General features: G+C 34.8%; 2 protein-coding genes across 2 annotated transcripts; one reads left to right on the forward strand and one right to left on the reverse strand.

The window, feature by feature from the left end:
* The first annotated feature begins 5,463 nt into the window (after nucleotides 1–5,463).
* On the forward strand, nucleotides 5,464–7,685 carry LOC125681637 (uncharacterized). Its single transcript, XM_056143101.1, has 2 exons — nucleotides 5,464–5,697; nucleotides 6,005–7,685. The coding sequence occupies exons 1-2, from the start codon at nucleotides 5,521–5,523 to the stop codon at nucleotides 7,124–7,126; spliced, it is 1,299 nt and encodes a 432-aa protein (XP_055999076.1). The 5' UTR covers nucleotides 5,464–5,520; the 3' UTR covers nucleotides 7,127–7,685.
* A 68-nt stretch (nucleotides 7,686–7,753) lies between these two features.
* Nucleotides 7,754–10,211, reverse strand: LOC130046282 (uncharacterized). Its single transcript, XM_056143100.1, has 2 exons — nucleotides 9,975–10,211; nucleotides 7,754–9,461 (listed from the first exon to the last, which is right to left on the reverse strand). The coding sequence occupies exons 1-2, from the start codon at nucleotides 10,139–10,141 to the stop codon at nucleotides 7,868–7,870; spliced, it is 1,761 nt and encodes a 586-aa protein (XP_055999075.1). The 5' UTR covers nucleotides 10,142–10,211; the 3' UTR covers nucleotides 7,754–7,867.
* Nucleotides 10,212–12,426: the final 2,215 nt, after the last annotated feature.

Below are 12,426 nucleotides of genomic sequence, written 5' to 3' on the forward strand. Positions count from 1 at the left end.
AGACGCCTATGACCATTGAGGAGGGAGGATCTTTATCATGCCACACCTGCTGTAACACGGGACCTCGGTTTTTGCTGTCTCGTCCGAAGGACCGCCCCATTCAGTCGCCTCTAACGACAAGCAAGGGCCACTGGGGACGTATTCTAACCCGGATCCCCACGGGATGGTTTTGAAGGATGGTTATACGAATTTGAATATCACATAACGTTATCTCTAAATTAAAAGTTAGGGACTAAATATATTTGCTTAGTGTCATAGCATAATACCAGTAAATTGCTATACCACAACACACTTTGAACGAAAGGTTAATACACAACAACGTCCAGAGGCTTCATCATTGTTTTCATTTTCTAATTTATACAATGAATACATGTATGATGTATGATAAAGTGACATATCAACAGAGGTAGATTCATTTTATGCACAGTCAACAGTTGATATTGTTAATCTCTCTTCAGTAGTATATTTTATACAAATCACGGGACACTCGGCCCGATGAAAAAAAAAACGCGGAACGGAAAACGGAACAGAACAAAAAACGCGGGACGGAAAAAACCGGATGGGGAAATTCAAGATATACAATGTATAAGTCATATAGTTTTCTTAACGAAATATTACATAGCAGGTATATTTTGTCTTTATATATGCATTAATGAATATCAATACACATTAATATATATCTATGAAAATATCATATTGTCAAACTTATACGGTACCAATTTTGATGCACCAGATGCGCATTTCGACAAATAATGTCTCTTCAGTGATGCTCAACCGAAATGTTTGAAATCCGAAATAACTACGAAGTTTTAGAGCTAAATATAGCCAAATACAGCGTGCCAAAAAAGTGGAGCCAAATTCGTCCAAGGATAAGAGCTATGCATGAGGGAGATAATCCATATGTTATTCAATTATTTTACACAATGTATTAAAATTCTTTGTGTCACAACACTAATGATATATAGTGCATACATAAAACACGATAGTCAAATAGGAATTTTAAAAAAATCCAGGACATCAGATCATTTATTTGTAGTTAAATGTTTAATTGACAAATACATTAACACTGGCAATAAACAACTCTATGCATGTTTTGTAGACTTTCCAAGTCATTTGATACCGTTATTCATGAAGGCATTAAACTCCTACAATTGAATACCAGTGGTTTATTCTACAACATATTAAGTAGTATGTATAGGCACAACAATATTTTCATAGAAGTAGGGAACACGTTAATCCTTCCATATACACCAGAGATAGGAGTTCGACAAGGTGATGTCTTAAGCTCAGATATTTTTGAACGATTTTTCTAAATTTCTGGATGAAGAAACAATTGGCTCTGTCAATCTTTCTGGAAAGAAAATCATCTCTCTTCTATATGCGAATGATCTTGTACTGCTTTCAGAAAACCAGAATAGGCTACAAAACAAACTAAACTTACTTGAAAAATATTGCAACGATTGGGGCTTAGAAATTAATACCAATAAGACAAAAGTAGTCATTTTTAATAAAAGCGGGCACCTAATTAAAGAATTTTTTGTGTTCGGTAGCATATATATTGAATGTACTAGCAAATATAAATATCTAGGAGTAATATTGTCCTTCTGTGGCTCATTCAAGAAAGCAAAATCTGATCTATACAATAAAGCTCTTAAGGCCTTAATAAAGACATCAAATCTATAGATCCACCAATTAAAACATTTTTACATCTTTTTGACCATATGATAAAATCAATTGCCTTGTATGGCTGCGAGATATGGGGAACACTTTCTGCACGCATGCTAGAAAAAGACAGATTTATATAATATCTTTAAAAATTGGGAGATAGAAAACCTGAATATTAAGTTTTGTAAACATATACTGGGTGCCGGTAAAAGAAGTACTAATATTGCAATAATCTCTGAATTGGGTAGATATCCTATGTTCTGCTCTATAATCCAAACTATTTTACTATGTTGGCATATACTTGAGAATTGTCCAGAATCATCCCTATTATGCAGTGCTTATACAGAGAATATCAATCTGAAATCATATAATATGAATTCTTGGTACAAAAACATTAGTTATTTTAGGAAAAAAGTGGGCATTTTGGTACCCAATTGTAAAAATCTCAAATTCTCATTTTTCAAGAAACAAATGAAAAATCAGGTACGGAAACAATTTTTACTTTACTGGTCAAAAAGACGCGAAGAGGGTCAGAAATCAGGAAAACTCACAACATATTTTTTGTAGAAAGAAAACTTTAATATGGAAAGTTATATATTTTTAGAATCCCTAGAATTAAGAACAACTCTATGTAGATTTCAGGTTGATGTACATGACCTTCGAATTCAAAGAGGAAGATATGAATTTATAAAAACCAATTCTGGCCAGAATATTTCTTTAGAAAGAAACAAAAGAATATGTGAATTAGGTAGAAGATGCATTTCATTTCCTCACTGATTGTCCATTCTATGTTGAAGAGAGAAGTATGTTTTAATGGTATATATACAAGCTCAACATTTTTTTTTATCTATTTAACAAATATGGACAAATTTACTTGGTTGATGATTGATGAAGACAAACCAGTACTTGTGAAATTGGATGAATATTTAGTTAAAACTTTCAGAAAAAGGTGATGCTTTAAAACTGCAAAAATCTTTATAGTTTATTATTCATGTGTTGGTATAATACTAATATTGTCCATTTACTTGTGTTTACACTTGGTTAGCAACTCATTTAAAAAATGAACATCACTTTTGAGCTGTTCATGGTCAGTCTGAACGGATTATGATTTGAGGCAAATTCTGTAAATCGCGCTAGTTTGCAGTTCATATAACCTGTAGTTAATGTTGTAAACTTTCTTTTCTGAAATTTCCTTCTTTATAAGCTGTCTTCCTGTTATGGACCCAAATTGGAATAATCCTATCTTATCTATAGTACATACATCTAGCAATTAGCGCATAATATGTAATTCGAAACTTTTCAAACAAAAAATTGTGAGCTTCAAATACCACTGGGTTAAAAAAAATATAATCAATCACATATGGTGAAAAAATGCACTTACCTGTAAGTTTATATTTTAATTAAGGAATGACTTTATTTCTGGGGCAAGTTATACGAGTATAACCTGGTTTGGGTCAGTTTACACTTTAAAATCCGCGAAGCGGATTATAAGAAAGCGTAAACTGGCCCAAACCAGGTTATACTCGTATAACTTGCCCCAGAAGTAAAGTCATTTCTTATAATTTAATGCAAGAGATAAAGATGCTAACCTTCGTTTATCAAAATGTACATCAACTCGGAAAAAATACAAATCAACCAAGCTGCGCAATGATTTACTTAACAACAGCGACACGAAGCGTCTAGCTGCGAAGCCGAAGGTCGCCATCTTTAACCTTAGTTCTATGGAGCCTAGCCATTTATCAAAATATTGTATCGAAAGTGAAGTTTATCATGATAGAAAACAGGGCCGTAAATTAACCTTCAATTTGGAGGAGGCAGGAAATTAGGTGGGGGTCTGGGGCCCGCCCAGGCCCCCAGACGCTGAGCACATTTTGTGCACACTGAACACGTTTCGTGCAAAATCCTTGATTCTAGGGCCTTCTAAGATGTTACTTGACTAACTCATTCTAAAAGAAAGATTTGGAATGCTTTTTAAGGGAGGTATCATGTTCTTAGTTATTGGAAACAACATAAATTCTAATGAACTTTAAATTTTAAATTTTTTTGGCTCAAAAGTTGGAGGAGGCAGCTGCCTCCTCCGCCTCCATGTAATTTACGGCCCTGAGAAAATATGTGTTGACTATCCATGCAATGCGTATTTCGCTGCCCTTTAGAGATAGAGATCGACTTTGAAGTCGCTCATCTCCGACAGATTGAGAAAATACGGGAAATTGCATTGTTTAAGCCTACCCAAAATATAAATAGATCTTCAAATATCAGAAAATGCAATAATTTACGGCTTTCAACTCTGTGAAAACTTCTACTAGATGAAATCAAGTAACAAATAGCGATCCACATGTCAATGTGTCTGACGTCATGTGATAAAACTGACTGACGTATGAATTTTTGTTTGCTTTGTTGAAAGACGGATCAAGGAATGAAACAACGCACCCCCTCCTTTTTCCCAGTGAGAAATGTATTTCAAAATGAACAGGGTAATGCTTACTTGGCAAATCATTAATTCGAATATAATATCTTTGTTTTCATATATTATTCGACCATACATACAGAGAAAGATGTTTTACAACAGTGATTTGCGTACAAGTAGATGCTAATATTGACAACGAGAAAACAACATGTGTATCAAACCGAAGTATTTTATTGTGCACGTTGACTTTCTAATTCTATAGAAGGCTGAAAACAGTGTTGCGATGTAAATTTAGAGAGAGAGAGAAAAAAAAAATAGTTCCGACATCTGGTTGTCAAGGGGGTGTGTCCCCATACCAAACCAGGTTATTTAAGAAATGTACATCACTTTTGAGCTGTTCATGGTCAGTATGAACGGATTTGGATTTGAGGCAAATTCTGTGAATCGCGCTAGCGATTCACAGATAATTTGCCTCAAATCCAAATCCGCTCATATTGACCATGAACAGCTCAAAAGTGATGTTCATTTCTTATATTTATATTCATTTACTAAAACACCGTTTGTTTACATTGCTTCTATAGCAAAGATCGCGCATCACTGATAAGACCTAATTATAGATAGGATAAAGATAACGCGCAGCCTCGTTATCAAATGTAGTACAAACATTGGACAGCGTGTACTACATTCCTAATGGCCACGCCGATATCAAAAGAAAAAAAGCTAACACACGGTGCAACAAGACACTGCTGTTATGGAATATGCAACAGTGACAGTAGATATGCTGATCGAGAATATATGACTGGGGTTTTTTGGATACCATTTCCAAAACCCAAGAGGAATCTGGAAAAATGTCAGCGATGGGCGCGTGTGTGTGGCAGGGAATATTTTACCGTTGAAAAGGTTACAAGATGGACATACATATGTAGTAAACATTTTGTGGGTGGAAATGGACCGACAGCAGAACATCCTGATCCCATTCCAGCAACTCTAACGCCAAATCAGGTATAAATTCAAACCAAAAAATTGCGGAAATAGGTACATGTATATTTGGGGGGGGGGGGGGGGGGGGGGCATAAATCAGACTGCACGTTGAATAGTATTCATGTCTTTTATAGTTTTCAAGTTTTATTTTTTGCCTTTTTGTTTATTATGTCCAAAAACGATGGGTTATTAAAACAAATTTACGGTGGCATATAAACACCCCTAAATATGTATAAAAAAAAAAAAAATTAAAAAAAATAATGAAAATTTAATGGTTTGTATCTACATGTACCAGGAAACAAATGTTCTTAAGAAGTCTCAACAAGAGCCATAATTTCAAGCCAAAATATGTTTTTGTGAACAAAACAAACGAGTATTTTTTCAATTTACAATATTATTTTTAGGCATAAAAATTCTCTAGGAAAAGGAAACCACCCACTCCACGGAGCAATCCTGTTTCTAAAAGAATGTTAAAGGACGTGTCAGAAGCATTACTATCCTTACAAGATGAGGCAATACCTTCAACTTCTACTAGCACTTGTGATATGCATCGTGGCCATATTAAGGAGAACAGAACAAATATAGTCAACCATGATCAGTCTGACACTATATGTACTGGGACCGGGTCTGATATGAATCAGAATGTAAGTTCTTTTTTCAGTTTCCTGAAACCTGCAAAATTTTGTCCATTTTAAGTAAAGCATACCTGCATTCATAACATCAAAAGGAGTTACATGTTAATTGTACCATTTTTGAATGACATTCGTAGATATTCACATTTATAAACTTTCTTCAGTTTAAACAAATATCTCGAATATAATATTCTTGACACTCATTTTATGTCTTATTTTTGTATATTTTGTCTGAAACTTAAGGATTTGTAAAGACTAAAATTTTCATTAAATATGTCTCATAACTTTTGAATGACACATGTACATTTGCATTTCTCAGGAACATGTCAAACAGGAGCAGACCCAAAAGAACGCAATTCATTGTGCAACACAAATACAAGATTGTGGGACACAAACTACTTTTCATTGCAGTGATATTCTTGCCAATAAAATTGAGAGAAGGCTGAGGAAAAATGAAGGGCATTCAAAGCAAAAGAGTCCGCAAAAACAGAACACCAAAAACAAGTTTGATTACGAGCAATTGGCAACAAAAGGAAAACTTTTTAAATTTTACACAGGTTTAAATGTTGAACAATTTAACCACTTTTTTAAGGTCTTGGAAAATGCCGGAGGTGTATATGAACTGAAATATTGGAAAGGAAATAAAACAAAATCACCAAAGAAAAGGCGAAACGACTCAAAACAACGACAAACCAAACTATCGACAAGAAATCAGTTATTATTGGTTCTTATGAAGTTAAGGCATAGGTTTCCAAATAAAGATCTTGCATACAGATATGGAGTAAGCATCAGTACTGTCTCTTCAACAATTAACACTTGGATTCAATATTTATATAAAGTTACTGGTGGTATTCGTAAAAAAATGTTTCCATCTAGGGCTTTAATTCAAAAACATTTGCCTGCTTGCTTTAGGTCCTTCAAAAATGTCCGTGTGATAATTGATTGCTTTGAGATATTTACTCAGTCATCACGGGATTTTGCTGAGCAAGGTAATATGTATTCCTCGTATAAAAATAATCCAACATTGAAATGTTTGGTTGGTGTTGCACCTACAGGAGCAGTTACATTTTTATCAGATGTATATGAGGGAAGTATATCAGACAAGGAGATAACTGTAAAGTCTGGTTTGGCTGACTTGCTTAATCCTGGAGACTTGGTGATAGCGGATCGAGGGTTTTTGATTCGGGATATACTGAACCCAAGAAAAGTAGACCTTAACATTCCACCATTTCTTTCAGGAAGAGATCGACTAACCCCTCAAGAAGAAATATTGACAAAACGCATTGCACGAGTACGCATTCATGTGGAACGAGCAATTGAGCGCATGAAAAAATTTAAAATAATAGGAACAACAATACCTCTTAGTCTCAAACCAGTAGCCACAGAAATAGTGCATATAATTGGATTTCTAGTCAATTACCAAAGTCCACTTGTAAAATGAGCATTGAACATTAAACTTGATAAAATAATTCTAAATTTATAAATGAATTCCAGCCTGACCTTGCATTCATTAGAGAAGTATCTTTTTGTTGCATGATTTTTTTCTTCAGTACATTTATTGTGGTTCAGATGATTGGGCTAATATCTGCTTGATTATTATAGTTCGTCTTTTACTGCCTTTGTTTTCTTTTGACCACTTGTTTGGGGGGGGGGGGGGTTGAGATCTCACTAGTTTAACCCCACCACATTTCATGTGCCTGGCCCAAGTCGGGTATTGTGGTCACAAGTTTGTCTGTATTTTTGTGTTAAATGTTACGTAATGTACATGTACATTTTGGTAATATTCATGCAAGAGCGACTAAAATTTTACATATACACGTTTTATTTATTTGAGGCAATTTTCACAAGGAGTGGAGTTCCACCCTTATGGAAGGCCTTTTGGAGACCTCTAGATTTGTGGATTGAGTGTGGTCTCTGAAACTTACAAATGTAGTCTATATCTTTTCACACATTGTGAAAGTGTGACACTGTTCAAAACCAATAAAAATCTGAATCTATAATTATTTTTTTTGCTTTTTTATGTACAAAAATACATGTAAATGAAGAAGTCAAGACATTTGATATATCATATGTGTATCTCATACAAAATAATAACATTATTTATTTTACTCTTTATCATTATAAATTGCAGGTGCATGTATGAATATTTGCACTGATGAACACTTGCAATATATACATGTATTTAAAGTTCTACTGGCAAGAGTTTTCTTGGAATCCTCATTTCTAGGTATTCCGGCATCATACATTTATGATGAAATAAAATTAATTTATCTCGGAGATCATGCCAATATTCTCCATCAAAATGGATTCTCTGAATCAAAGTTTTTGCACTAGACCAAATTACAAAATCACAAAATTTCACATTACAAAGTCCCATTTGCATTTGAACCTGAGCATAGTACTTATGGGTTTTTTTCAAAGACAGGATACCATTTTCTATTGTATAACACAAGTTAAATCGTTGACACGGCTTTAGACTCTCTATACATAATGGGTCTTTGTCTTTCAATACTAATGGACATTTTATTTCCAAAACACCAATAAGATTATTGTTAGCATCATAGATTAGTCCATCTGGGCTACATCCTAATTCAGGGTACTCGGGATTTATCCAGAAACCACTTTTTCTTGTTGTTTCATTGTTTCCCTTACTCAGATTAACATATTGCGTAAATGCATTATCTTCATTTTCTTGTCCATACTTTAAACTTTTCAATTGGGGAAGCTTTTTGCCCCATAGAATCCGCTCCAAAAGGTTATATTTAGCCCTTGGGCTTTTAACACTACTGACTTCCTTTGCTACAGATGCAGTTATTCTACAATTGCGACTGCTGTGCCACATAATAGATTCAGCCTGTCTATCAGTGTTTGGGACTTCATAAGGTTCAGATGCATCTTGTTTGATCAAATTCAAAGAATAATTGGTTCTTTCATTTAAATTTTTAATGTCAACCACATAATCACTATATTCAATTTCTAATATTTGGTCAAACATACAATATGATCCAGAATTTGGCAATGTAGCAATAAATTCATTCGCAAATTTAGTTTCATCCAATTTAGTAGTCATAGGATTATAATTTCTGTACCTATCCGCTTTTAACTTTTTGTTGTATGATGTGGAATAACATGGCTGAGGTTGCCTTTTAGCCTTCCGTCCTACATTCCATGTACATAGCTTGCTAGTGCAAGCATCCGGATCGTATCCAAACTGTAATGTGTAATCCTCCAAAGCAAATAATAACGAAGCTATATGGTTACATCGTCCCATTGCTGAAGCTTTACAATCACACGAGGCATCCAATATTTTCCCAGATGGAGATCCCAAAGTTAAAGTCACATGATATAGCTTTTGTTGAGTGTATGATGCCATCACAGTTGATTTGACAAAAAAGTATTCACCTTTTGCAATACTCTTAATATCTTTTACATGGCCGCTGGCAAAATATTGACGTCCTTTCACCATCGGTTTTGAAGTATTGAAGTCTGTCAAATTGTCTTCACTTTCACTATCAGACGTCGACGTTTTACTTTTTTTCTCATATACTTTGGCAGTTAGTATTATATGTTCATATATTCTTCCATAACAGAATCCTTTAGGAATACTCCCTGAAGGAAATTTTTGCCAACCACTTGTAGGTAAAAGAGGTATCATATCAGCTGATGATTTACTGCGGGCAGTGGATAACACCTCTCGTACTTTCTCCTCGTACCAGATTCCCCCATCCACAGAAATTATGATGTCTGTGTTCTTGGACTCTATGCATTCTAGGCACCTAAAAAATTGACAAATGTAATTTCTAAGCATATGCATGAATGGCGTGCTGATATGTATGCTTATATATTAGGTGTTTCAAGAACTTTTAAGAAGGCCACTGTTTGAATGTTTTATTTCATATAAAGTATTTTTTATTTGCAGTAGATCTGCTGTAATTTAATTGACAAAGGAGATTACCATTTACATACACATTTGTAATCGACCACTATATGTCAATAATTTCAAATAACAAGAATTGAATATATTCATTTACAACCTAAGACAATTAAGCCTCTAGCAAAATCGTCTTGACCCTCCCACACCCCCCTTTTTTATTCGCTACACATGAAAATGTATGCAATGAATCGCTGACAGAACGATACTCCCGTGGTAAATGAATTAAGATATAGTTTTAAGACGTATTTTTACCAATCATAATTATAATATATACGGATGATGAACAATAAATCGTGGTGTACAGCGTGTATATACATGGGATGAAAATGTACGCATGTGTTTAAGTGTTTCTTACCTTTTGACTAATTCGGGTTTTGTACCCGCTTGTAACATTCCCCTGCATTCTAACCATCGCTTCAGTTCAACGACTGAATGTTCTGACACATCAGAACAACGAAACTTCGCTCCAGGAACATCAGTTTCCTCTAACTTTATAGAATAGATTTTGTCGGACACTGCCATTGTTTGTACTACACTTTCACTTTCGCGTATCACGTGATTACACACCACACGATTTATGACGTAGCGTACGATCTACGCTATTTTGTTGCATAAAACAAACTCCTATCCTCTGTCACAGTATTTGTTGTGACGTACGTCAACACATAGACATGACGTCACATTTCGTCTCATGCACCCTGCCTTTTCTCAACATTGCAAGGTGCACTGTATTTTGGACGTAGGAGACCGCAAGATTGGGATGATAATCCACGTAAGTTTACAATCTTAATCCAAAAGTGTGACTTTCGAGATCTTTGTAACACATGTATTTCTTCAAATAATAGTACGCTCTCTCAGTCGCTAGTTCATAATTCGTTCATAGTCAATGTGAATGGATTGTGTCGCGCGCTGAAATTGGTTAGTTCATAGAGGAAAATGCGATTTGTAATATAAATATACAAAAATAACTTGCGTTCCTCAATTGGAATTTGACCAATCAGAGACAAGGACACAATAAGAATTAAATTATTGAGTAATATCTAGCACATGTATAAGATTATACTTTATCACAGTTATTCTTCACATGATGCTTCATTCTGTCTTCAGGTAAGAATGGAGGTCTGGGTAGTTAAACTTTGAACTGTCCTCGTTTCAAAGGACAGCCGACACCTTTCAAAAGGACACTGCCGTCAAGGGGGAAAAGGATGCTTAGTTTTTCTTCCTTCATAAAAAAAGCTGATATTAATATAGTCAAAATGGATGAATAGAAAATGACAAATGCAGCGAAGTCATATGATTTCTTAAAAGCCAAACTTGAAACATCGTTTTGTATTCTACATGATTATATATTTTTAAAGAAATATAACGATATATACACGACACAGTGGCCAATCGGTATTCATTTGAACAAAATTTCCAAATTACTCACAGCACTAATATTAAATGTCACCAGCCCCTTAATGGATCGGATCATTATTTTTTTTCTTTCGCTTCTTACTTTTGTTTTGTCTTTTTGAAGGAGGGTGGGTGGGTGAAAAACTCAATATGTACATGTCTCTGTCAACGCTGGGTTTCAAGACTATTGTAAACCGTTAATTAAATCCTTCAAAAGGCATCCAATGATTTGTTTTACACTAGATTAACGGGGATTTAAAATAACATAAGCAGTTAAGTTTTTTATCGGGCAAATGCATTGATTTCATCAAAATCAAAATTTCAGGAATTTCTTTACAAGCGGTAAAATATTTCTTCTTAAGGAGGTGTGCTACACCTGAGAAATTTGATATGGATGAAAAGTGAAGGATATGTACAACAATATTTTGAAATTGAAAACTTTCAAATTTACTTTATTTAGTCAAAAAATGTTGTTTTAGTTGAAAGTAATCTGAGAAAAATAAAAATCCCCTGCGGGACTCGAACACGCGATCTACAGTTCAGCAGTCGACGTGCTAAGCTACTGACCTAGTCAGTTAGGCGAGAAAGTTTTTAATGATTAGAAAAATATTGCCGATATTAATAGTTTTAATAGGAAGTCAACCATTATGACGATGTAGAGTACCTCCTTAAAATATTTTGCACCTTAAATTGATTATGTTTTTGCCTCGTTCACATGGATGCGAATTAAAATTTCCGTGTGAAAGAGGTTCAGATTTAATTCGCATTAACTTATATTACGTTTAATACAAATTAGATTCTTCGTGTGAACAAGGCATTAGGTAAATGTTTATATAAAAGTAAGAAAGTGTTTCCAAGAATTCAATCCTTATATGATGTACTTTTCCCAAAACGGCGTTTTAAATATTTGACCCTGTTCTTAGCATCTATACTGATTTTGTACATAGGTGGAAATTATATGTTGGGGCGCTTTTTCCTCCTATGGGGGAATATCTATCCCGGGTCCGTTTTTCCGGGAGGAAAGTCTATGGTGGGGCTGAATTATCGTCATGTTGTCACTTGCTGCGTGGTCATTGAGAATGGAACAGAGGTGCTTGGGTTCAAGGCCCACCCCACGTTTGATTTAATTGGTTGAAAATATTTCTAATACATGTCAACAACGTCATGCATACCCATAAATCCAAAATAATTCAAAATAAGCCCTTTTAGAAAAATACCATCACTGATTATTATAACAGTAGTGTTATAATAACTCTTCTAGCTTATTCGGGGGGGGGGGGGGGGGGTCCTGGACCCAAGCACCTGTGATATGGAGAAGTCACCAAGACCAGAGAAGGACTTCAAATTTAGGTCTTTGCTCGCAGCTTACCGCCAATGAGCAGTGAGGGTTGTTTAGCGTGTCACACCTACTG

The sequence above is a fragment of the Ostrea edulis genome, chromosome 7 (genome assembly GCF_947568905.1).
Source record: "Ostrea edulis chromosome 7, xbOstEdul1.1, whole genome shotgun sequence".
NCBI lineage: Eukaryota > Metazoa > Mollusca > Bivalvia > Ostreida > Ostreidae > Ostrea > Ostrea edulis.